The 27679-nt window shown below is 37.0% G+C and overlaps 1 protein-coding gene across 1 annotated transcript; it reads left to right on the top strand.

Annotated features, from left to right (window-relative positions):
* The first annotated feature begins 2440 nt into the window (after positions 1–2440).
* LOC126020834 (short-chain dehydrogenase/reductase family 16C member 6-like) lies at positions 2441–26616 on the top strand. Its single transcript, XM_049782413.1, has 6 exons — positions 2441–2761; positions 6921–7052; positions 14354–14453; positions 16829–16973; positions 24174–24299; positions 26466–26616. Exons 1-6 carry the CDS (start codon positions 2441–2443, stop codon positions 26614–26616), a joined length of 975 nt encoding a protein of 324 aa, XP_049638370.1.
* Positions 26617–27679: the final 1063 nt, after the last annotated feature.

Here is a 27679-nt window from a genome sequence, read left to right as displayed (position 1 = left end):
TCTCTCCCCCTCTCTCTTTCCTTCTTTCTCTCCCTCTCTCCCTCTCTTCCCCCCCCCCCCACCTCATCTGACAGTGCTCAGTACTTACCTCTGCCTCTGAATTCAAGGATCACTCCTGACAGGGTCCATGAATTCATAGGTGGTGTTGAGGATAGAACCTGGGTCAGCCTCATGCAAGACAAGGGCTCATTATACTCAAGTAGTCCCATCAAGTAATTTCTTGTGCAAAGGATAAACATCAATATTTATCATTGATAGCATGCTATTTTGAATTTTACAAAATGCTTTGCTATGTTTGTTATTTTTTAACTTTCCTGAGTCAGGTAATTTGACATATAACCCATTTTACAGTGAATCCTTTCTGATCTTTAAAGGGGATCAGACTTAAAGAGCACAGCATGTCCTTGAAAAAATGAAATAAGGTCCTTGCAAAGCAAAGTTTATACATTTCTATAAGTTTATAGAAAGCAAATTAGGAAAGATATATGTACTTCAAGTTCTTTTCCTACTTACAAATCATGTGTAATTGGCAAGTTACGTACTTACATCAGTCTCAACCTTACTCTACAGAACTACTTTCTAGATTGCATGAACCAAGGAAAGAAAAACACATAGTATGATTTTTGTACTTGATAAATGTTTAGTCATCAGGATATGCAATGCTTTTCCTTCTGCCTATTTCATTGCTGATTGCCCAGAACTTCTCAGGAAAGGATCTTTCTGGTATTTATTGGCACCTAATTTCTCTACTCCAAAATAGAACACTTTGAGGGGCTGGAGAGTATTAATTTGATCAGAATTAAATGAATGATTAGGAAAACATAAGAGCTCTTATTATCAGACTGGTCCAAAACTGCAACAATATGTTGCTGAAATTTAGTTATTTTTATAGAAGCTGACTTGCATTTTTCAAGAGCAATCAAATCATTTGCTTTGGAGTAAACTTTTTTTACAAGAAATAATGAGGAAAGTCACAAACCTATGTTTGTCTCATAAAAGCATATGACCTCTAGACAAATCAATTGAATACTTTTTTTTTTTTTTTTTTTTTTTTGGTTTTTGGGTCACACCTATTTGACGCTCAGGGGTTACTCCTGGCTATGCGCTCAGAAATCGCCCCTGGCTTGGGGGGACCATATGGGACACCGGGGGATCGAACTGTGGTCCATCCTATGCTAGCACTTGCAAGGCAGACACCTTACCTCTAGAGCCACCTTCCCGGCCCCAATTGAATACTATTGCCCTCACACTTGCATTTGTATCTAGTAGATTTTTTAAATGTGATTTTATTTTAATATATAAATAAATTTAATATATAAACTTTATATTGCCAGTGTTGAGCTAGAGTTAAAAAAAAAAACTACTTAAACTTAGAGAAGTGTAAAATAAATTCCCCACACCGTATTTCCAACCCTAGGTAAATGGGTCTGAAAAACGGTAGCCTTGAAGAATTAATAAACCAAGCCACTCAGGAAAGAACCTGGAGTTTGGTTGGCTTTTTGCCTTATGGTCTCTCTCCCACCCATCAAGCCAAACTGACCTTTTTCTTTAAACCAATACAAATTCACAAGGAGAGGAAAGGTTGAGTGAGAGACAAAAGTATCTTGCATTGGTGAAGGGCAGTTTTCTTTTTATGACTGAAATCCAACTATTATCATGTTTGTAGTCATGGTGCTTAAATATATTTTTAAAAGTATCTATTGAGACTGATTTACATATCAAAGGTATTGGTCAAAAAGAAGAGGAGATTGAGGGAAATGCTTTTGTTTTGGGTAAAGGCAGGGTGTGGTGTGACCTAACAGAGAAGAAATGAATTTTTTTAAATAACTCTATCTCTTTCCTGATTGCAAACTTAAAAAAACCTGTGCATACTCATAAGGAAATAAAAGTCCCTATGATATTCTCAGGATATTACATTTAGAAATACAATTGATGATCTCAAAATAAAAAACAAAAACAAAAAACAAAATGCATTGGAGAAATCTATAATATCTTAGCTCTTTCTGTCCTGATATTTTCCTTCTAGTCAAAGTTCAAATGAAATTCTATCTGCCCATTTTCTTCATCTTCCTATTGAGAATCAAGGAATGCTTAGGCAAAGTATAAAAAGTACTAGTTTGCTAACCACATGACTGTGAAGAGGCAAGTCAGGAACAATGATCTTATTTGTGTGTCAAAACAGTTCTGCCCTACTAATAAAGTGACCTTTGTGGTGTCTGTAAGAGTTCTTATTAACAGGAAATGTCTTCATAATCATTACCTATCTAATTTAATAATTTAATCATTATATTCACTTTGACCAAAATTAATGTTTTGGACTATTTATTTTCTAAAAGATAAATTCCCGAGAGTGTTTTCTTGGTAATAAAATTGTTTTGATCCTGTAATAAATTTATCAATTGTCTTTTTCCTTATTAGAGCAGACCTTCACAGAATCAATATGAACGTGATCGTGGATTCGGCTGAACTCCTTGGGAAACTTGTATATTATCTGTTAGAAGCTTCATTTTATTCTGTAATTCCCAAAAAGAAAAAGGATGTTACTGGAGAGATTGTACTTATAACAGGAGCTGGAAGTGGACTGGGACGACTAATGGCCATTTTGTTTGCCAAACTAGGCGCCATTTTAGTTTTATGGGATATTGATCAAGAAGGCAATATGGAAACACGTAGGTTGATTGAAGCCAAGGGGCCTTCTAAAGTATTTGCCTATACATGTGACTGCAGCAACAGGCAAGAGGTCTACCGAATTGCTGACCAGGTAAACTGACTGATGTTCCTTTTAACTTCTAAACTCAAGAAAAGCATTGTATGTAGTTTGGACATTTAAGATGGGCGGGTAGAGAAAATGTTAGAAACACCTCCCTAGGTGTTAGAAACATCTCGCCACCTCTAGTTTCATTCTACAATTCAGAAATAATACTTTCTTTTTCTTTATATCTACACTTCTATATAAAAATACATAGATTTTTATTTATAGCTATGCAACTATCTTTATATAAATCTATATTTATATCTATACATATATATTTATATGTGAATTAATTATGTCCTCCAAATCAAAAAATCCCATTGATACAATACTTTCTAACTTTCAAAAAAGTAGCATAGAGCAAACAAAGCAAATGGTAATTTTATCATTTTCTGAGCGACTGCCCAACAGCTTTTGTAGGTGATTCATTTGGGATCAAAGACTAGACCTAGTTCTTCTGCTCATTGGTTGTGCAACTTTTTAGCAAGTTATCTTCCAATTTCTTTGTAAAATTTGTTGTGCAATTTTTTTAGCAAGTTATCTTCCAATTTCTTTATAAAATTGGCTTGTATTAATCCATCCAAACAACCTTGAAGATAGCTTCCAGCTATCATTTAACTGTGTATTTTATTGTTCTATTCCACATCCATTATTATTATTCTATATTCGGGGTAAGAATAAGATGGTCTATAGTGTCTAATGAAATCAGATCAGCACTGTTGACCTCCGTCTGGCAGGATCTGTTCCAGAGAATGAGACAAATGAGCACATAACATACCTGGACTAATCAAGCTTTCATATTGCCTGGGGAGCCTTCACAGTTGCTTCACAGGCAGGCTATTTTATTCAATATAACACACACACACACACACACACACACACACACACCTCCCAATTGGTTAGCAATTGTTTAAATTGATAGAGACATTAAGGGTGGTTACTAGTAAGTACATCAACATTCAATATGTCCATGAAGATCAGAGGCTGGCTATTTCACATAGTCGATACGTGCATCGCAGGCATCTAAAAGATCCCAAACTGTTCATACTATTCATACTATTTCCTGGGAGCATCTGTGTTATCTATTCTATTCTTCAAACACATTCACAAATCCTCTGTGTTCTTTTTTTACCTAGGAAAATAATCCAACCTTGAGGTTTTTTATTAGAGGAACAATTTCACACACACACACACACACACACACAACAGAAACATTTGACATATTTGACATATTCCTAAATTAAATTTCTACAGCTCTAGCCTGCTGATATTTATTTTAATAGTTATAAAATATATTGACATGTACCCTATATAAATAATATACTAGTAAAAACCAATATTTATTGTGTATGAGTAGTATAAGTACTCAGGTACTATGAGCACCATGCATTCTCACAACAACAAGATTTTGTGCTGTGCTTTAACAAGATTAGCTGGGCTGTGATATGGTAAAACCCAAGGTACATTAAACTGTTTCTGTTAGGTGAAGCAGGTTAACACTCCCAAATATTCCCAAATATCTAGTTATGAATATTTATATGCTATAACATGCATTTTACATGTTTTATAGTAAAAATATTTTGTGTAAGAACTTCTAGGTGTGAATCCAAATTGGGTCTGCATTGCTTCTTCTCAAAAATAGTGGTAAAAATCTTAATTTTGCTAAGAATCTTAATTTCTCAAAAATGTCATTTTCTCCCTTATTACATAGGCATTTTGAATTCTCCAGCTGTAGTGAATATTCAGCTTCTTACCTAAAGTGTCACTTGACTCAAAGTACATAAGACACAAAGTACAGAATACATATCTCAGCTCTCTCTCTCTCTCTCTCTCTCTCTCTCTCTCTCTCTCTCTCTCTCTCTCTCTCTCTCTCTCTCTCTCTCTCTCTCTCAGATAATTGAGAAAAGTGCTCCAAAGAGTCTATCTTCCCAGGTTCAGCTTCTTCCCCTCACCACCCAGTTAGTCTAAAAGAGAACTCCTGTTTGCATCGATTCCATCATCAAGTCAGTGGAATGTTCTTTTATCAAAGCTAGTCCCCAAGTCAACTCGGCAAGATTAAGACCCTGGATTTCACAGCTTATTCAATTCAACTGCATTAGGAGTCTATTAGCTGAATCTGTCACAATCATATTATTCACAATGCCAGAGTAGATAGATAAGACTAGAAAATCAAGTTTAAGGGTAGTGCTTCCTGTTTGGAAACACAGAAACAGATTGTTGTATCAACACCAAAAAATTCATAGGAGGGGGAAAAGGTTCTAATATATTTTGAAGCACCATCCTTCAAGATGGGGTTTTTATCTATTAGTGTCACCCTACAAAAACACAACTGGAGATATACTTGTAAACTAAAAAGCAATGCTCACAGTATTTCCTGGAACACACTTTTTTTATACTCTTAATTTTTTTATTTAAAACGTTGAGATTTACAATTATTTATAGTTGAGTTTTAGGCATAAAATATTTCAGCACCGATTCCACCTCATGGTCAGCCTTCCTCCACCAGTTTTCCCAGAGTCCATCGCATCCCTCCCTCCCTGCCTGCCATCGGAACAGGCACCCTTCTTACATTTGGTTGTTAAAGTTTGAGTCTTATGATTTCATGACACTTGACTCTGTGTTTTGGATATCTAGTCTGTCTTCCTTAATCCTACTAATGTACCTGAATCCCTTTAACACCTGTACTCCATTATTTCACAACTGCCTTTATCTACCTCTATTCCATTATTATCTCTATACTCAGATATTGGAACAAAGACTTTCTGATCAATGGGCCAGAATATAACGTACGACAACACCCCAAGTACACGGTTAATTAATTTTTGACAAAGGAGCCATGACATGGAATAAAAATAGTCTCTTCAACAAATGGTGTTGTGTAACAAATGGACAATTGGATAACCATGTGGAATAAATTAACATTGGATCCATCTATAACACCTTACACAAAAAGTGTAACCACTCAAAGTGGTTCAAAGACCCTGAGATTAGACCTTAATCTATAAAATATATTGAAGAAAGCAGTCAGAATATTGCTATTAATAGTGGTGTGCATATGTCCTTTTGAGTGAATATTTTTCTATCTGGAATACACACTGCTTTGAATAGAGGTGGCAGTGGATGGTAGATTGCAATGAAGGGCATTTGAGAAAGGAAGCACAATAGCAGGAACAAAAGTAGTTTATTTGGGGAAGCAAATCATTAACTGTGATTGATAATAGAAGATCTTTATTTGGGATATCTTCATGCAAAGCTCTGACTAGATTTTCCAGGAATGTGACATGTACCTGCCCTATAGCTTGTAGATGAATAAAGACATTTAAGAAAGTCATTGTCATACATGCTGTTTCAAGGGGGGCATAAGTACTGTTTAAAGAAAGACCTTAGGTAGCAAGAAGGGAGACAGAACCAGGTACCTCTTGTAGGCATTCCTGATATTCAAAACCAGCAGCAATAAAGATAATTTGCAAAACATGGGGCCGGAAAGATAGCATAGTGGTAGGGCATTTGCCAGCCTGCCAGGAGCAATTTCTGAGCGCAAAGCCAGGAGTAACCCCTGAGCGCTGCCGGGTGTGACCCTAAAACAAAACAAAAGAAAACAAAATTTGCAAAACAAAAATAGGAGGTAGAGAAAATATGGTAAAATATTGGGTTTTCTACACACACACACACACACACACACACACATACATGCACAACACATATGCACATAGCATAAAGTTAAGGTTTTCTTTGTGTGTGTGTGTGTGTGTGTGTGTGTGTGTGTGTGTGTGTGTGTGTGTGTGGTTTTTGGGCCACACCCGGTGACTCTCAGGAGTTACTCCTGACTATGCGCTTAAAAATCACTCTTGGATTGGGGAACCATATGTGATGCTGGAGGAGTAAACCGCAGTCTGTCTTAGTCAGCCACATGGAAGGCAAAAGCCCTACCGCTGCACCACTGCTCTGGCCCCTAAAATTAAGATTTTTCAAGTAAAACTGGTAAATTAAAATGTCTTTAATATGATTATCAGGAAGTAACAAATTGTGGAATTTCTCAACGCAAGCTGAAAATTAAATATTTAATGTTAACAGAAACTACCGGAACAATTTTTTTAATTAACCGGAAAAATAAATAGCAAAGTGAACAACCTCACTTACAGCTAATATTTCCATCACTTCTCTCTAGGTTAAAAAAGAAGTTGGAGATGTGACTATCCTCATAAACAACGCTGGAGTGGTGACAGGAAAATTGTTTCTTGATATTCCAGATCACATGGTGGAGAAAAATTTTTCTGTCAATGCCATATCTCATTTCTGGGTATGTTTCCTCTCATTTTCATATATTTCTTGCTGAACATGAAAGTTTTATTTATTTCCCTTAAATAGCTCATTAATATATTTGTGTGACTTTCCATGGATTTTAATTCTATGTAGCTCTAAATCTTACTCCCTGCTCAGTTTTTGTTTTTGTTTTTCTGGCGCTTTTCTAAATTCTCCGGGTAGGTCCCTCTTCTCCATTGTCTCCAGTTTGGTCCCAAGACTTTGGTTGTTCAGAAATCTTTCTACCAAGTATAAACAAAATGTGATACTCATTCATTCTATATGGTAAAGTCAATTGGTCCATCTGAAGGACAGGAATTTGTAGAGAGGGAGAGAGCTGATACACACACACACACACACACACACACACACACACACACACACACACACCTTCTTTATTTATTTATTAGTTGATAGATATATGGAATATTTCCATTTCTTGGCTATTGTAAATAGCATTGCAGATACATGGATGTACATATATGTTTTCAAACTTGCATCTTTGCACTTTGGAGCAGAATTCAGAAATGGAATGACTGAGTTCTACAGAAGTTCAGCTTTTAACATTTGAGGGAAATGATCATTTGTGCATGGACTGGCAGTGCTCAGGGGCTACTCCCCCTCATTTCCGTGGGTTGTTCCCCAGAGGTGCTCAGAGAACCGTGTGCTACTGGGTATTGGACCGAGCCTTCAACACATGATGTGTATGCTCCAGTACTTTGACCTGTCTCCTTAGTCCCTCTACTTTTAACTTTTTAAAATAATACCACACTGCTCTCCCAAATGACTGCCAACAGATTTTTCTCCACATCCTCTGAAATAAACACTTGTTGTTTCTTGTTTTATAATAATAGCCATTCTCATAGAAATGAAATAACATCTCATTGCCTCCATTTTTATACTCACATGAAAGTTGAGAAACATTTTTTGTTTGCCTGCTGACCATCTGAACATTTTTCTTGGAGAAGTTTATATATTCAGATCAATGAGCTATTTTTTTAATTGGGTTGGGGTTTTATGGCTTTTTGTATGAGTTCTTGTTATCTTTTGGTTATTAATCTCTTGTTAGGTACATGATGTGCAAGTATCTTTTCCCAGTCTTTGCTTATTGGTGCAAGCATCTTCTCTTGTACAGACACTATTTTTTTTTTTTTGGTTTTTGGGCCACACCCAGTGATGCTCAGGGGCTACTCCTGGCTATGCACTCAGAAATCGCTCCTGGCTTGAGAAACCCTTTGGGACGCTGGGTATCGAACCAAGGTCCCTACAGCTGTGCTCTTCCACATTGTATAGAAACTTTTTGTGTTACTATAGTATTATTGTTTATGTCTGTCTCCCTGGCAATTGGAATAAATACCCAAATACATCTGAATCATATGTCAAGAAATATGGTATCTGTTTTATTTTATTTGTTTTATGGCTCAAATGCTACATCTAAGTTTGTTATGGATTTATTTTTGTTTGTTATTACAGTAGCCTAGTTATTTTCTTGCTTATTATTATCTTGGTTTAGTCAATAGTGTTTTTTATTTAAGAAATATTCCTTGCTCCACTATAAGCTCTTATTTCATTGTGATGAATTTGTGGTCTATATTGATGTGGTTTTGCTCTCCTCTCTTTCTCTACCTAAATGTATGTATGCATATATATATACATATATGTATACATATATACATATATGTATATATACATAGCTATCTACCTATCTACCTATCATCTATCTATCAATCATCTATCTCTTTCTCTTCCCTCTTAAATCTATGTTGTTTTCATTACTATCATTTTGCAATAGAATTTGATATCAGGTGGGCTGGAGACATTGCATTCTGCCGATCCGGGAGGGGCCCAGTTCAATTCCCAGTATCCTATATGATCCCCAGCCTGCCAGGGGCAATTTCTGAGTGCAGAGCCAGGAGTAAACCCTGAGCACCGCTGGGTGTGGCCCCAAAATCAATCAATAAATCAATTTTGAAAAATTTTCAAAAATTTAGTGTCAGGGAGCATAAAACCTCCATTTAAACTCTTTTTTTCTCAGAAGTTATTTTACTATTCACAGTATTTTATGGATAAATTTTGTGATCTTTCTCTATTTCTGCCAAGAATGTCATTGGAATTTTGAGAGAAATTATGTTAAATCTGTACATATCTTCAGGTAATATAATCATTTGGCTTTTATTTATTTAAATAAAAAATGATAACGTTCTGGGGCCAGAGAGATAGCACAGTGGTAGGGCTTTTGCCTTGCACCAATCCCATCCAAGACAGACGGTGGTTCAAATCCTGGCATCCCACATGGTCCCCTATGCCTGCCAGGAGCGATTTCTGAGTGCAGAGCCAGGAATAACTCCTGAGAACCGCAGGGTGTGACCCAAAACAAACAAACAAAAATTATAAACTTCCATTTTGGCGCTCAGGGGTTACTCCTGGCTCTGCGCTCAGAAATTGTTCCTGGCTTGTGGCACCATACGGGATGCCCAGGATTGAACTCAGGTTCACCCTGGATCAGCCGCATACAAGGCAAATGCACTACCGTTATGCTACCACTCCGGCCCTATAAACTTCATCTAAAAAAAAATATCTCAGTGATACAATTTTATTTTCAAGAAAAATAAACAAAAATTGAAGTGCAAACAGACACATTCTTAGAGACTTTCTTTAGGAAGAGAAAAAGAAGATACTGGGTCTCCAAATGACTTAAGGTGTCCCTTGTGTGATATAAAAAGTGAAGTTTATGTTACTGGTTGACTTTTTTTTTTTCACTTTAACAGTTTATTAAATAAGAGAGATTAAAGCAAACATAAGGAAATATAGTATGTCAGTTTTCAGCATATAATCACGGAGAACATTTACATATTTTATCAAAATTCAACAATTTCTCTTTTGATTTCGCTTTTTAAAAGATAAATTTTCTTATTACACTTTAGGGGTTTATTTTTATCTTTATTATCTGTGATAAGATATATTTTGAGTTCTAAATAATTAGAAAGGTTTTTCATTATTGCCAATTTCTTTTGTGTCCTTTTTTAAAAACATATATAAAATATTTGTTTTCTCAGTAGATAGTAATTTGGAAACTGCTACATAAAAAGGAACTCAGCAATTTGGTCAGACTAATGGCCTCAAGCTTTCTTTTTTTTTTTTTTTATAATTTTTTTATTTTGAATTATGAGAACAAAAGATGCAAAGAAAGAGGATAAGGTAAAGTTACAGTGGAAGGACAATCACCCATAACATAATTATCAGAAGAAGTCCCCTTGCTGATATCTTAACTTTGAACTTTCACCAAAGAAAGTTAAGATAAATAAAACAGAATCCATGTGCAATTACTTTGTCCCTCAAGTCTCCAGATTGTAGCACATTATAATATTTCTTAACAGCACACAAGGCAATCTAAAGCCATCAAACTTACGTAACTCCTTAAACATTAGAGGCATAGTATTTTTTACATTTCCATGTACATGCATATTAGCTTAAGTTAACCTCAAATTTTAAGTGGGTGCGTTTTAAGGATTAGAGTCAAAGGAGCACAGTAAAAACGGTGTTAGAGTGGCAATTGTTGTTTGCATAGTCCCACCAAAATATGAGAGGCATGGAAAGGAATAACCTTGGCCTAAATACAAAGAGATCCTACCCCTGAAGTTTCCTGGCATAAGACCAGCTCTAGGCCTCAGGAAAGTTATCGTTCGATCCAAGACTTTGTCTGTAGTGCCAACACACTTTTCACACAGTCTCTGTTGTTGGTCTCATGTTTCTGTATTAAAGATTCTGGAATCTGCATGTCCTACATTGAAGTCATGATGTGGAGTGCCTTCTCGTTTCACCTCACCATGAAAGGGCAATGCAGGAAGCCCTTTCCTGTAAGCAGGTTGTTGTTGTTAAGTCTTCTCAGTGTTAAGGGAAGTCTCTTTTGAGCAGGACGATGTCTGAGCAGTGGTAGGGTCTTCCGTGGTAGAGGATTGCTTCCAGGTGATGTTATAGACAAACCTCACCATTAAGGGGCAATACAGCAAGCCCTGTCCAGTAAGCAGGTCTTTGTTCTTGTTGTCTTCTCAGTGTTAAGGGGTGTTTCTTTTGAGTAGATGTCAGAGCAGCTGTAGGGTCTTTCCTGGTACAGGAATGCCACCAGGTGATGTTATATACAACCTTGGATGTTTTGTAAATGTCTTCTGTAGATCAAGGGGTGAATGGAGAATGCCCATTCTTCTGAGGCCTGTGCCAGGTCTTTATGTCAATGTTCAGGGTGTAAGGTCTCATTGCACTACAAGATTTTTATTAGATAAGAACTTATTGGTATGTATAGTATTTTTCCATGTTAGTGTGCCTATGCAAACAAGATATAAAGCCACGTGATGCTATCAGATATATGGGGGCATAAGAACATTTCCAACAAGACCCATGACTTGGTTCAAACATAAGTATTAAACTGAGGGATTCTTTCACACCAAATTCCATATTGAGCAGTTCACAAAGAGAAGATAAAAAACATGGGGGGGGATCATCACTGTATAAGAAAGTATTTAGCAAAAGTTATAGCCGTCAAAGAAAACACCCATAAAATGTTGAAAAGATATGTGTCCTTTTTATGCCTTTTAAAATAGTTGGGTGGGTGTTAACTCTAGGGCACCACTTTGGTCTGTGACTTAGGACTCAACAGTACTTAAGTTAGAAAGGGTATAAAAGGGGTAATGATGATAGGAGTTAAAGAAGTTAAAGAGAAATATGAACTTATGAAGGGGTACGCAAAAGGGCAGAGTACAAAATAGACATTCTGCATACATAAAAACATAATTCAATGATAGTGAGTACTATTAAAGTTTCTTGTGAGAGTACTATTAAAGTTTCTTGTGAGAGTACTATTACAGTTTCTTGTGAGAGTACTATTAATGTTTCTTGTGAGAGTACTATTAATGTTTCTTGTGAGAGTACTATTAATGTTTCTTGTGAGAGTACTATTAATGTTTCTTGTGAGAGTACTATTAATGTTTCTTGTGAGAGTACTATTAATGTTTCTTGTGAGAGTACTATTAATGTTTCTTGTGCGCGCGGGGGCTATAGCCCCCGCGCGATTTTGAAAATGTAGACTGGACAGAGATTACCAGTGCCAGCCAAACCTCCTCCTGCTAGACTCCCGGCTCCCAGGAAGGAGAGATCCTTCAAGAAGCTGGGAGACCAGAAGCTCAGAGCCCCACCCGGACCCTCCCTAAGGAGCCGCATGGATGGTGGGGGAAGGCCTAGGGTACCTTCAAGCTCCACCAAGGGACCCAACTCACCGGCTTGCCCAGGCGTGTGGCCCGGGGAAGCCCTGGAGATCTGGAGCAAGGCGGCAGAGGGGTGCTGGGGTTACCCAAGTCCCGCACCCCCCCTAGGCCTGGCCAAGCAGGCCTCCGGCATGGCGGGGGCCTGCCAAACCTCCTCCTGCTAGACTCCCGGCTCCCAGGAAGGAGAGCACTGGTTGACTTTTTTAAGTATCTAAATCCAGGCATTGATAAATTGATTTATCCAGTAATAGTAAGAAACTTATCTATGATACAACTGTAAATAGGATTGTTTTTCTGAATATTATATTGGATTTTTTATTGAAATTAATCCAGTAATTATATATAATTTTTGTAGCCTGCTGATTTGCTGCTATTTATATATCTATTTTCAGAGCTTTTTAATGGAGTCTGGTGGAATTTTCTGTGTATAAATTTCACGTCATCAGCAGATATTAATTTTACCTCTTTTATTTTAGATACCTTTTCATTCCTTGTCCTGTCAATAGTTCTTGCTAAGACTTCCAACACTATATTAAACAGGAATGATAAAAACAGACGTTTTGCCCTATTTGTTGCCATGGAGAACATGCTTTTAGCTTTGATTTCTATATCAAAATTGTATCAATTTTTTAGACTTATAACATGACTTTACAGTTTTCTGAGTCAGTTTGAGTTTTGTGTGTATTTTTGTTTGTGAGTATTTCAATTTTATTTTATTTTATTTTATTTATTTTATTTTGCCAGATAGATCAGCAGTTTACTTAGTTGAACTACTCTTATTCGTCCAGCAGGTGGGGCTGTAATACTATTTATTTTATTTTATTTTTTTAGATCATAGTATTATCTTTTGTTGTTTTGGGGCTACACCCAGTGATGCTCAAGGGTTACTCCTGGCTATGCACTCAGAAATCGCTCCTGACTTGGGGGACCATATGGGACTCTGGGGGATCGAACCCAAGTCCATCCTAGGTTAGCGCCTGCAAGGCAAACGCCCTACCGCTTGCATCACCGCTCCGGCCCATAGTTCATCTTTTTGAATATCCCTTCAAAATCTCCTGAATGCTCCTATACAAACAGACCCTTGAAAGAGTCACCCCACACACACACACTTAAAGGAAAACTGGTCTCAATTGGAAACACAGGAAGCTTGTAGCAACTTTGGCCCCAGTTTAAAAGCAAAAACATAAACAGACACATTTGAGGGAAAAGAAAAACAACTTGTGGAAAAGGAGCCCTGTTTGGGGAGGCAGAAATGGAAAAGGACCTGAGCGGGCCAAAAGCACAGTGGTAAGGTAACTGGGATTTTGTTTTCAATGCACGAGAACACTGAATTTATATCTCATTGGAGGATGAAGGAGCAAATTTAACCAAAATAACCTAGAGTACACCTAAGTCACGTAGATGATTTCCAATAGCTTTATTTACAGCAGCCTGTTTTCCTTGCTTTGAAATTCACCTTTTCTCTGGCAATGTTTCTGTCAATCTAATGGAGTCAAGGAGAAGCTTTGTGATAATGTAGAAAGGTGAAGATAATTAAAACTTATAACAAACCGCTGGAAAACTATAAAGAACAGTCTCACCCACTAGGTTTTTAATTTTTTAGATAAGTATAAATATGAAATATTGGCTTAATTTAATGGTATAGATTACTTAAAAGAAAAAAATGATGACAAATAGAGTCTTTTATTGCTTAATAGACAATAAACTAGGAACCTTTTGGGCCAAAAAGATGGCTCAAAGGGCTAAAGTCTCCTTTGCTGGAGATTTGCTGGAGACCCTGCTAATACTCCTGTCACTATATGGTCCCTGGTCACCCCCTTACCCCCCCCCCCATCATGGTGGAAGTAATCCCTGAGCTCTGCTAGGTGTAACCCCAAAATAAAAATATATGCTATACTATCTAATACTATAGAGTAGTACCTATGACAATTTTGTGCTGCCACAGATTTTAATCCGTTATAAAAGATCAATATTTGTTCAATAGAAACATATGTTAAAGAACTAGATAAAAATGTTAAAACAATGTGCTTCTGTCTTCCAGACTTATAAAGCCTTCCTGCCTGCCATGATGAAAGCTAACCATGGGCACTTGGTCTGTATTTCAAGTGTAGCAGGAACTGTTGGTACCAGTACGTTATCAGGTGAGTCTCCTATTGTGGCATTTACTTTTGTATTCCCCTATCCATGGAATTTATAAATGAGGATACTTTCCAAGGGCCTAAAATTCTCTTGCACTAAAGGAAAGTTGTAAGTATGTTCAGCTCTGTATATTCCTTCCTATTTCACTGTTAAAAGATTAAGGAAAATTGTAAGTATGTTCAGCTCTGTATATTCCTTCCTATTTCACTGTTAAAAAATTATGTTTATGCATTTAATCCCATCAAAAAATGGGGAGGGGGTGGAATGAACAAACATTTCCTCAAAGAAGAGAGACTTGTAGGGGCCAGACTGGTAGCACAGTGGTAGGTTGTTTGCCTTGCATGCGGCTGACCCAGGATAGATGCGGATTCTATCTCCCTGCATCCCATATGGTCCCCCAAGCCAAGAGTGATTTCTGAGTACAGAGTCAGGAGTAGCCCTTGAGCATTGCCAGGTATGGCCCCCAGAAAACCCAATCACCCCAAAATTAGACCTGTATTGTTAATTTACTTAGTGTCACCAGCATTCCATTCCCTAGTAAATAGCTTTGTGATAGATATTAACTTCTCAATAAAGATGACTTGATAAATTTTCTCAAAAATATAAATAAAAAGAATATATTTATGGGTGCATTCGGCTTTTTTTTTTTTTTGCTTTGTTTTTTGGGCCACACTCGGTGATGCTCAGAAGTTATTCCTGGCTCTGCACTCAGAAATCGCTCCTGGCTTGAGAGACCATATGGGACGACAGGGGATTGAACCACTGTCCATCCTAGGTTAGTGTGTGCAAGGCAAACACCCTACCACTTGTGCCACCACTTCGCCCCCTTATCTTTTGATTTTTGATGATTCATTATATGCAACTGTTTATTTAAAATAATGTTCTCAGTCTTCCCATAACTTAACAAGTATTCATTCACTTTCATCCTCTAACAGGTAGAAACCAACACTTACATTCTTTGTATTTCATTTTAACCACTATATTCCAAATGACCATTTTCTTTATTAATACTATAATCAGTTCTATCTACCAGTAAGCAATAAAAATCTAATTTTTTAAATATTCATGGTGTAATGGACAGTTTCTTGAGCTATATCAGATGTTAGATGCTATTTTGAAATGATTACAACTAGCAGATTGACTCAAGAAAATCATCTTACTGCTCTACTTTCTTCATAAGACTAGAATAAATTATTTTTATTGCTTATTGGGCTTTAAGATACCACCAATATAATCCTCATCACTTTATGCAATTTTACTTCATTTTATTTGCTACTTCTCCATCTATAGCTCATGCATTCATCTTTTTAAGATGTGAAAAATGGAAATCATTTTTATCTTGGTCAGTATGTAAATTAATAGAACATAGACACACGAACTAATATTTCTTTATTAAGTCACCACAAATTACAAGGTTATTTATGATTGAGTTCCAGGCATACATTTTTTCCAACACCAATTCCTTTAACAGTATCCACTTCTCTCCACTAATATATTCAATCTCTTCTGCCCCCATAGCAGGTACTTTTTCTTCTATTTCTTTTCTCTCTCCTTTTATACACTGTAGTTTAAAGTACTGCTGTTGGGCCAGAGAGATAGCACAGCAGTAGGGCATTTGCCTTGCATGCAGCCGACCCAGGACCAACAGTGGTTCAAATCCCGGCATCCCATATGGTCCCCCCGTGCCTGCCAGGAACAATTTCTAAACAGAGAGCCAAGAGGAACCCCTGAGCACTGCCAGGTGTGGGCCAAAATTAAAACAAAAACAAAATAAACAAAAAATATTGTTGCTGATTGTTTACCTCTTTTCATCATGCCATCTTCCTTCAGTGTGACCACTCCCTGTACCATTGTCAGTGTTTCCATTCATGATTTATCCATCACCCCCCACAACGCACACACACACACACACACACACACACACACACACACACACACAAACACACACACACAGTGGCAAGATTCCTACTGAAGACTGCACTTTGTTTCTATTACCTTTGGGCTTTTTTTTTATTCTCCAGCTATGTTTATACTTAACATATAAAAAATATCATTCTCTGTCCCTCTGATGACTAACTACCAGTCCACCCATGTAGCAGCAAATCGCATCTTCTCTTACAGCAGAGTAGTATTCCATTGTGTATTTGTACCTCAGTTTCTATATCTGTTCCTAGGCATTTAGGTCCAGATTTTGGTTATTGTGAACAGAGCCGCAATGAATCTAGCAGAAATGAGGAAACCACATTAATTATATTAACAATGGTGCTTTGTCTCCAAGGACAAGCCAGAGAAAAGGGAAGGAGGCTGATTTCAAAAAGTAATTCCAAGAATTTAACTTGTCAAATTTGATTACTAATAGTCCCTGGTTTTGTTTCAGATTACTCTGCAAGCAAATTTGCAGCTTTCGGCTTTGCTGAGTCTATTTTCCTTGAATTAGCATTGCTGCTGAAAAAGAATATTAAAACCACCATTGTTTGTCCATTTTTCATTGAAAGCGACATGTTTAATGGCTGTGTATCCAAGTAAGTCAACTTTATAGCAGCTGTGTTCTTACAAATATTTCCCAATATATGTCAGTTATCATATTTTCTTATTTAAATTTTGAGATTCGGGCAGATTCAACCTCAAACAAAAGTAGCTAATCCCTCCCCCCAGCTTTATTCCTACATCATGGTTTCAAAGTTGTTCATAATATAGATATTTTAGGCATTCGATGTTCCAGCACCATCCAGTACCACCATCAATGTAACTTTCTTTCCACCATTGTCTCCAGCTTCCCCAACACCCCCAAAGTTTGCCCCCTTGGCAGCCATAAAATATTAATTTATTAATTAATTTTATTATTAATTTGTTTTATGTGGCTTGTTATAACTAAATGATCAATGAAATTATAAAAAGAACAGTTCAAGGGCTAGAAAGATAGCACAGCAATAGGGTGTCTGCCTTGCATGTAGACAATGTGGGACGAAGTCAGATTCGAACCCCAGTATCCCATATGGTACCCCAAGCATGCCAAGGAGCAATTTCTGAGCAAAGCACCAGGAGTAACCCCTGAGCATAGCCAGGTGTGGCCCAAAAGCCAAAAAATAAATGAATAAATAAATAAAATTAAAAATAAAAGAATAGTTCAGTAAAAGAAAGCATTTTAAAATTGTTTGATCTCACAATAATATTAATAAATCTGAGGATTTACTGAGATGTTTGTTACTAGGTGAGACTTCCTTCCCTTTTTTAAATTTTTTTGCTATTGTTTTTGTACCATACCTGTTGGTGATCAGGTATTACTCCTAGCTCTGCACTCAGGAATCACTCCTGGCTGGGGATCAAACCTGAGTTGGTACGTGCAAGGCAAATCCTCACCAATGTAGTATTACTCCATCCACCTTTCCTGTGGTATTGTTTGCATTTATTGAGCTCTTTGCCCATCTAGTTTTCTGTGCTCCTATGGGGCTGTCAGAATTGCAGAATTTTCGGGTATCAGGGTCCCATACTAGGAGCTCCAGGACTTGTAGAACTGTGATTATTCTTGACCCTGATTTCTCCAGTACAGGCCCTAGAGTTTTCAGCCTGAAGACAAGTGTACCTGGGAGTTTCATTGGCTTGGCATCTTTTTACAAAATTTTATTTATGAAGCTGGGGCATTTTTACGGTGGACATTTAAAACAGAGGTGTGGAGAGGAGACACTGCCTGCCCCTCAGAGTTTTTAACTCAAAGACCAGTGTGCCTGGGCGTCTCATTGACTTGATGTCTTCCATAATTTAAAAGCAGTCATTTTTATAATAGATTTATTCAGCAACTAACAAAAGAAAATGAATGATGAAGTACATATCTGATGGCATGATGAAGTACATATCTCATGGCAGAGCTCGCATATATTTCCCCAAGTAAAGGTCTACTAAAATCAATACATCATCTATAATAGATGACCTTGTTCATTCTATTAGCTTGTTGAAATGTAATATGTTGGGTTGGACATGTTTTTTCCTGGAATTTTCTAATTTTCTCATGCCCAGATACTCTCTTTTAGTCCTTCAACCACATTTAAATATATTTGGCAATTACATTCATAATTTTTTTCTTTGTTGATATAAATACTTCTCTGATTGATGACTGATTGATGGATTCAGTGACTTCCTGCCCCTAGATATCAGGAAGATTTATCCTGGGTACTGGGCCCTACTTTGCAGATAAAATGCACATGTTGGGAATCCAGGGAGATCATATTGGAGTAACACAGATAATATAAGAAGGATTTTGGGCATTTCTTAGCTAAAGTATATGTTTTGTCTAAGTTGGGCCACATTTGATAGTGATGAAAGTTTGCCCATGGCTCTGCACTCAGGAATCGATCATGGTGGGTGTGGGGGACTATATCGAATAGTTAATGATGTGCAGGCTGCTCAGGTCTCAGAAATTTGTTTTCACAAGTGAGGAGAGAATCGGAGTACTGGAAGATGTGATGCAGAAAAACTCAACACAACAGAAGAAATTGGAAAAGAACCTTAAGACAAATGAACAGGCAATGGAAAAAGTACTCAAGGCATGCAAACAGATGAAAATAGAAGTCTTTAATAAACTCAACAGAAACAACATAAGAATCATTGGAGTCCCAGAAACCCAGGAAGGAGATCTCCAGGAAGAATCAACTGTCAAAAACATCATCAAAGAGATACTCCCAGAGTTAAAGACTACATGCAATCAAATCCTGCATGCCCAAAGAGTACCAGCTAAAAGAGACCCAAAGAAAAACACCCCAAGACATATCCTCGTTACAATGACAAATCCCATAGAGATAGAATACTGAAAGCAGCAAGATCAAAAAGGGAAATTACATTCAAAGAAGGATCCCTAAGACTTACAGCAGATATGTCACATGAAACTCTCAAGGCCAGAAGACAGTGGTGGGATATTGTGACAAGACTGAATGAAATGAATGTCTCACTGAGAATACTGCACCCAGCCCGACTCACGTTCAGGTTTGAAGGAAGAATACACAGCTTCATGGATAAACAAAAGCTCAGAAACTTCACAGATGATAAACCAGCCTTAAAGGAAAAACTGACAGGTCTACTCTAAGACAAGAGAGACCAACAAACACAGCAAACTTATCTACAAAGATGACATTATTTCCTATGACAATCATCTCCCTCAACGTCAATGGACTAAATTCACCAATTAAAAGACACAGAGTGGCAAACTGGGTCAAAAAGATGAATCCAACCTTCTGTTGCCTACAAGAAACACATCTGAATAGTCAGAATAAACATAGACTCAAAATTAAAGGCTGGAGGAAAATCATCCAAGCAAACAACACCCTTAAAAAAGCTGGGGTGGCCATATTAATATCTGATGACACCAACTTTATACTCAGAAAAGTGGTAAGGTACAAAGATGGACACTATGTACTAATCAAGGGATATGTGCAACAGGAAGAAATCAGACTATTAAACATATATGCACCCAATGAGAGACCAGCAAATTATCTAATATAATTACTGACAAATCTGAAAGAAGACATCAATAATAACAGAATCATTGTGGGAGACTTCAACACGGCCCTATCAACACTTGATATGTCAACTAGACTGAAACCCAACAAAAATATGCTAGCCCTGAAAAGAGTTATGGAAGAAAGAGGACTAGTAGATATATACAGGACACTCCATCCCAAAAAACCTGGATACACATTCTTTTCCAATGTACATGGGTTATTCTCCAGAATAGACTACATGCTGACACATAAAACATACCTCCATAAAATCAAGAGGATAGAAATCTTGCAGGCTACCTTTGCTGACCACAAGGCTCTGAAATTAGATGAAAATTAGAAGAAAAACTTTAACAATTGTAAATTAAACACCATGCAACTGAACAACCAGTGGGTCCGAGATGAAATCAAAAAGGAAATCAAAACTTTCCTGGAAACAAATGATAATGAAGACACAAACTGCCAGAATCTATGGGACACAGCAAAAGCGGTACTGAGAGGAAAATTTATAGCTCCACAAGCACACATCAGGAAGGAAGAAGGAGCATACCAGAATACCTTAATGACGCAGCTCAAAAAATTAGAAAATGACCAACAAAAGGAACCAAAAATAGAGAAACAGAAGGAAATAACAAAGCTGAAAGCAGAAGTCAATGAAGTGGAAAACCAAAAAGCAATCCAATAGATCAACGAAAGCCGAAGCTGGTTTTCTGAGAAAATAAACAAGATTGATAGACCATTGGTAAACTCACAAAGAAAGAGAGAGAGAGAGAGAGAAATCTGATAACCTGTATTAGAAATGAAAAGGGGAAGATCACTACAGAAATTGCAGAGATCCAAAGGGTAATCAGAGACTAATTTGAGAAAATTTATGCTACAAAACATGAGAACCTAGAAGAAATGGAAAAATTCTTGGACACTTATAACCTTCCACATTTAAGTAAGGAGGATGTAGCATATCTAAACACCCCTATCACTACTGAGGAAATTGAAACTGTAATCAAACATCTGCCCAAAAAGAAAAACCCAGGCCCAGATGGTTTTCCTAATGAATTTTTTCAAATCTTTCAAGAGGAGATACTACCAATCCTAGCCAAGCTCTTCCATGAAATTGAAAAAACGGGAACACTCCCAACATCACCTTGATACCAAAACCAGACAGAGACGCTGCCAAAAAAGAAAATTACAGACCAATATCCCTGATGAATGCTGATGCAAAGATCTTCAACAAACCCTGGCAAATAGGATCCAATGCATCATCAAGTAGATCATACACTACGACCAATTAGGTTTCATCCCAGGAATGCAAGGATGGTTTAACATCCGTAAATCTATTAACATCATACACAACATCAACAAGAAGAAAAATAAAAATCACATGATCATATCAATAGATGCAGAGAAAGCATTTGATAAGGTCCAACACCCATTCTTGATCAAAACTCTCAGCAAGATGGGAATGGAAGGAACCTTTCTCAATCTAGTTGAAGCCATCTACCACAAGCCAATTGCAAATATGATCCTCAATGGAGAAAAACTAAAAGGCTTTCCTCTAAATTCTGGTGCAAGACAAGGCTGTTTGCTCTCACCACTCCTCTTCAACATAGTACTGGAAGTTCTTGCTATAGCAATCAGGCAAGAAAAAGATATCAAGGGAATCCAGATAGGAAAGGAAGAAGTCAAGCTCTCATTATTTGCAGACGACATGATACTCTACTTAGAAAGCCCTAAAGACTCTACCAAAAAGCTTGTAGAAACAATAGATTCATATAGCAAGGTGGCAGGCTACAAAATCAACCTAAAGAAATCAATGGCCTTTTTATACACCAATAATAATAGGGAAGAGATGGAAGTCAGGAAGGAAATCCCATTCACAATAGTGCCACACAAACTCAAATATCTTGGAGTCAACTTGACCAAAGACGTGAAGGACCTATACAAAGAAAACTATAAAACGCTGCTCCAAGAAATAAGTGTGGACACATGGAAATGGAAACACATACCCTGCTCATGGATTGGCAGGATTAACATCATTAAAATGGCAATACTCCCCAAAGCATTATACAGATTTAATGCAATCCCCTTAAAAATACCCATGACAGTCTTCAAAGAAGTGGATCAAACACTTATGAAGTTCATCTGGAACAATAAACACACTCGAATAGCTAAAGCACTCCTAGGGAAAAGGAAAATGGGAGGCATTACTTTCCCCAACTTTAAACTGTACTACAAAGCAATAGTTATCAAAACAGCATGGTATTGGAATAAAGACAGACCCTCAGATCAGTGGAATAAAGACAGACCCTCAGATCAGTGGAATAGGCTTGAGTTCTCAGACAATGTTCCCCAGACATACAATTACCTAATTTTTGACAAAGGAGCAAGAACTCCTAAGTGGAGCAGGGAAAATCTCTTCAAAAAGTGGTGCTGGCAGAACTGGTTAGCCGCTTGCAAAAAAGCGAACATAGACCCCCAGTTAACATCATGTACAAAGGTAAAATCCAAATGGATTAAAGACCTTGATATCAGACCGGATACCATAAGGTATATAGAACAACATGTCGGTAAAACACTCCATGACATTGAGACTAAAGGCATCTTCAAGGAGGAAACTGCACCATCCAAACAAGTGGAAGCAGAGATCAACAGATGGGAATACATTAAACTGAGAAGTTTCTGCACCTCAAAAGAAATAGTGCCCAGGATACAAGAGTTACCCACCGAGTGGGAGAAACTATTCACCCAACACACTTCAGATAAGGGGCTAATATCCAAAATATACAGGGCACTGACAGACTTTACAAGAAAAATCATCTAATCCCATTAAAAAATGGGGAGAAGAAATGAACAGACACTTTGATAAAAAAAGAAATACAAATGGCCAAAAGGCACATGAAAAAATGCTCCTCATCACTAATCAACAGGGAGATGCAAATCAAAACAACGATGAGATATCACCTCACACCGCAGAGATTGGCACACATCACAAAGAATGAGAACAATCAGTGCTGGTGGGGATGTGGAGAGAAAGGAACTCCTATCCACTGCTGGTGGGAATGCCACCTAGTAAAGCCTCTATGGAAAGTGATATGGAGATTCCTTCAAAATCTGGAAATTGAGCTCCCATTAGACCCAGCTATTCCACTCCTAGGGATATACCCTAAGAACACAAGAATACAATACAAAAACCCCTTCCTCACACCTATATTTATTGCAGCACTATTCACAATAGCCAGGCTCTGGAAACAACCAAGATGCCCTTCAACAGACGAATGGCTAAAGAATTTGTGGTACATATACACAATGTAATATTATGCAGCCGTCAGGAGAGATGAAGTCATGAAATTGTCCTATACGTAGATGCACATGGAATCTATCATGCTGAGTGAAATAAGTCAGAGGGAGAAAGAGAGATTCAGAATAGTCTCACTCATCTATGGGTTTTAAGAAAAATAAAAGTCATTTTTGTAACAATCCTCAGAGACAATGAGAGGAGGGCTGGAACACCAGCTCACTCCATGAAGCTCACCACAAAGAGTGGTGAGTACAGCTATAGAAATAACTACACAGAGAACTACCATAATCAAGTGAATGAATGAGGGAACTGGAAAGCCTGTCTGGAGTACAGGTGGGGGTGGGGTGGGATGGAGGGAGATTGGGGACATTGGTGGTGGGAATGTTGCAGTGGTGAAGGGGGTGTTCTTTACATGACTGAAACCTAATCACAATCATTTATGTAATCAAGATGTTCAACTAAAGAAGAAGAAAAAAAGAAATCTAAAAACAATCACTTCCAAAGTTCAAACCAATAGATAGCAGAAAAGCAATAAATGAAATGTTTTTACCATCAATTACAATATTGATTAAGAGCAGAGAAAAAGGGCATTTTCTTTTTTGTTTTTTTTTTTTGTTTTTTTGTTTTTTGTTTTTTGTTTTTTTGTTTTTTTTGGCTTTTTTTGGTTTTTGGGCCACACCCGGTGGTGCTCAGGGGTTACTCCTGGCTGTCTGTTCAGAAAAAGCTCCTGGCAGGCACGGAGGACCATATGAGACACCAGGATTCGAACCAACCACCTTAGGTCCTGGATCGGCTGCTTGCAAGGCAAACGCCACTGTGCTATCTCTCTAGGCCCAAAAAGGGCATTTTCTAATAGGTATTTGTGATTTTTTTTCATGATCATGTGTCAGCAAAAAATCCCATTTTAACAGTATTGCTGTCTGTTCTTTTCATTTCAGGTACCCAATGGTTCTCCCTCTACTAAAACAAGACTATGTGGCTGAAAGAATTGTAAATGGTATTTTAGAGGAACAAGTTTACTTAATAATACCCAAATTTATGAGCTTTGCATTATTCCTTAAACAGTAAGTTCATGACTTCTCATATTTATTTGTGCCATTTTAGCGGCCTCTTTTGCCTAGAAAATAACTCCTTAATGTGAAACTGATTCAAAGAGTAGATTCAATAGTGAAACAACAAGCTACTGGACTATAATTACTGTTGGTGTCTGATTACTTCAGACACAAAGAAAATTTAGAAACTTCATATACTATTATATTACATATATATTATTAACTTCAACATATATAATTCCAAATTTTTTTCCTAAGATTATTGTTAGACTAATGTAGAATCCATTTTGAAAATAGTGAGAAAACTCTATTGCCAGGAAAATGTTAGACACTTATAAAATTCCATTTTTCTTTCATTCTTTTATTCTTTATTCTTTCTTTTTCTTTCTGTCATTCTTTCTTCCTTCCTTCTTCCTTTCTCTTTCTTTCTTTTTCTTTATTTCCTTCTTTCTTTTCTTTTTTCTTCTTTCTTTTCTTCTTTCTTTCTTCTTTTTTTCTTTCTTTCTTCTGTTCTTTCATTTGTGGAACACTCTTGGCACTGCTTAGGGCTTACTCTCGAGTCTGCATCCAGGAATTACTCCTGGTGGGGTTTAAGGAACCCTGAGGGAAGCTGGGGGTTGAAACAGAGTCACCTCCACACAAGGTGAGCACCTTAACACCAGTTCTATCTCTCAGACCTTCTTTCTTTCACTCAGTGGGTGAGAGCACCTATAACTTCACTCTAGGAAAGGTTGTGAGTGTTTTGGTGTATTTGGGGATGAATTTGGTGCAGGCCTACCGTCAACTGTGGAGATAATGCAGAACAACTTCATATCTACCAAGTGCCTGCCATGTAAGATTAATTTTCACATATTCATCTAACATAGATAATATGTAGCTTGAGGCAATAAAACTTCTTGCAGACATAAAATAACTAAGAAATATAGGAACAGAGTATAGACCTAAAACAAAAGTTCCAATCTTCCAGTAATCTTACATTCTTGCCATCTTTATATACTCCTTTCCTTTTGAGGTCACAAGCAGAGTGAAAAGCACAAACCATTTTGTAAATAAATCTCACATGTTTCTCTTATTTATAGTTTAGTATATTAAGCATTTTGGGGTTTTGTGTGCATACATTGAATATGTATGTACAGAGGAAGCTCTAAGAGCTCATACTGTTTATTTTTTACTTAAAGGATAGTTGATACTTTTCACATATGACATTTTAGGGTTTTTTTGGTTTCGTTTTTGACATTTTAGGTTTTGATCCTAGACACCAAAATATGACAGAGATAGATGTCTCTCTAACTAATCAGTTTCCTAAGCAAATTTGTCTCATCATGACTACGGTAGCTAGTATACCATTTAACTTCCCCATCAGGTTAAGTTCTTCATGAGGACAGGCCATTTTTCTTCCTGTTCCATGATCCGGGAATATTACAATACTAAATAGAGAATAAGTGCATGATGATTAGTTGTTAATATGAGCTGAGTTAAACAGGACAAAGATGATTTAAGCAGAACTAATGTAAATGTCTGATTTATCTATCAGATCTCAAACTTTCCTTCTTCTTTGAATCATCTTGAGGGCTTTGAAAATTCCTAGGGCTGGAAAGAGAGTACACTTCCTAGCATCTTTCTAAAGTTCTTAATACCGTAGTTGGGGACCAGAGCACAAGATCACCATAGTCTGAGGGTGAGAATCAGGCTTCAGTATCTTTAAGTTTATTCAGTTGATTATAATGTGGATTCGACGTTGAGAGCTGCTGAGCTGCCATCAGACAACTAAATCAATGGTCCTCAGCCCTGATGAAAATGGAATTATCTGGGGAATATTTACGATCTGATGCCTGGGCCTTTCCCCAAGCAATTCTGCTTTCACTGAGATGATTTTATTTCTAGTTTTTGTTACCAATTGTTAGTCTAATATATTAGCTCAAATAATCTTTCCACAGAACTTAGTGAGTGAATATGTGACTGAATTGTGGTCTGACCAGTGGGAATTTAAAAACTCCCTGGATCTAAATAGTGTTTGTCACATATCAATAGTTTTCCTTCCTTCTTGCCTCTCCTTTACACCTTCACATAGGTGCACAGACAGAGTCTGACACTTTATCAAAAAAAATCCATGCCCCCCAAAGTGTATTTGATTCCACTTAAAATACTATGGTTTTTTTTCTTTTTGTTTTTTTCTAGGGCACTACCTACCAAAATGACGATTGCCTTGAGTAAATTCTTTGGAATGGACATCTGTATGGCCTCCTTCAAAGGAAGAGAGAATACAAATCAAGTTCAGATGAAAACTGAGAAAATAACTCCAGCCAATTCCACTTCCATTCAAAGCTAAACACCTATGAATCAAAAGAATAGATGATGTAGTCTATTTGAAACTCCTTTAGCTAAAGCATAGTTGACTGAGAATTAAGGAAGCTTTCAAAAATGCCAGCCTTATTCCAGGTTGTCTTAAACACTGATTTTTTCCCCATAGTCATTCAAAGTATAGGTGCTGTTTTTCATATGATTTTAGAAAAAAAGGAAGAATTTCACAGCCTTTCCAGTGACGTTAGCAAATACCAATATAATATATTAATTATAATTAAGCTGGGCTAGACTAATAGCATATATCATTTGTACCGCACTTGCCCTTGCACACAGCTGACTTGCATTCAATCCCTGGCATCCCATGTGGTTCCCCAGATCACACAGGAGTGATCCCTGAGAGCAGAGCCAGGAGTAAATCCTAAGCACTGCTGGGTAGGACCCAAAAATAATAAAAAAAAAAAAAACTGACAAATTCAAATTGACCCTAATTTAATTAAAAATAGGCAATATATGATTCTCTTAGAAAAGGTAAAATTATAAATATTTATATAAATGAGTACCTTAGATTGATAATTTTTGAACTTTAAAAGCATATTTTATTGACTATTAGCTCTTACTACAGTTGGATTATTATATCAAGGTCCTTAGTGGGATTAAATAAAATTAATTAATTAAATGTGTTGTTTGAATTGAATGTATCAAGAAATATCTATCTTATAAGGAATAATGTACTCAATAGGCTCAAACACTACGGACTTAAGAAGCCAGAGAGGTAGTACAACAGTATGGTGCTTGGCTTGCATGCTGCCAATTCAGATTTGATCCTAGGGGTGTAGGGTCCCCTGAACCTATCAAGAGTGATTGATCTCTGAACACAGAACCAGAGTCGTACACACATATTGATGAGGACCAAAACCAAATAATAAAAATGGGAAACTTATATTTCAAATAGCTAATCAATAAAATGCTCTTATCACTGTTATATTCGAATGTATAAAAATTCTTTAAATTATATAATAGTTGCTATTCTCTCCTCTCTTCTCACTACTTTTTTTTCTTTTCTATTCTTCTCTTTACTTTTTTCCCTT

The sequence above is a fragment of the Suncus etruscus genome, chromosome 10 (genome assembly GCF_024139225.1).
Source record: "Suncus etruscus isolate mSunEtr1 chromosome 10, mSunEtr1.pri.cur, whole genome shotgun sequence".
Taxonomy (NCBI): Eukaryota; Metazoa; Chordata; class Mammalia; order Eulipotyphla; family Soricidae; genus Suncus; species Suncus etruscus.
Note: the sequence above shows the minus strand (reverse complement) of the source record. Positions and strands in the feature narration are given on the sequence as shown.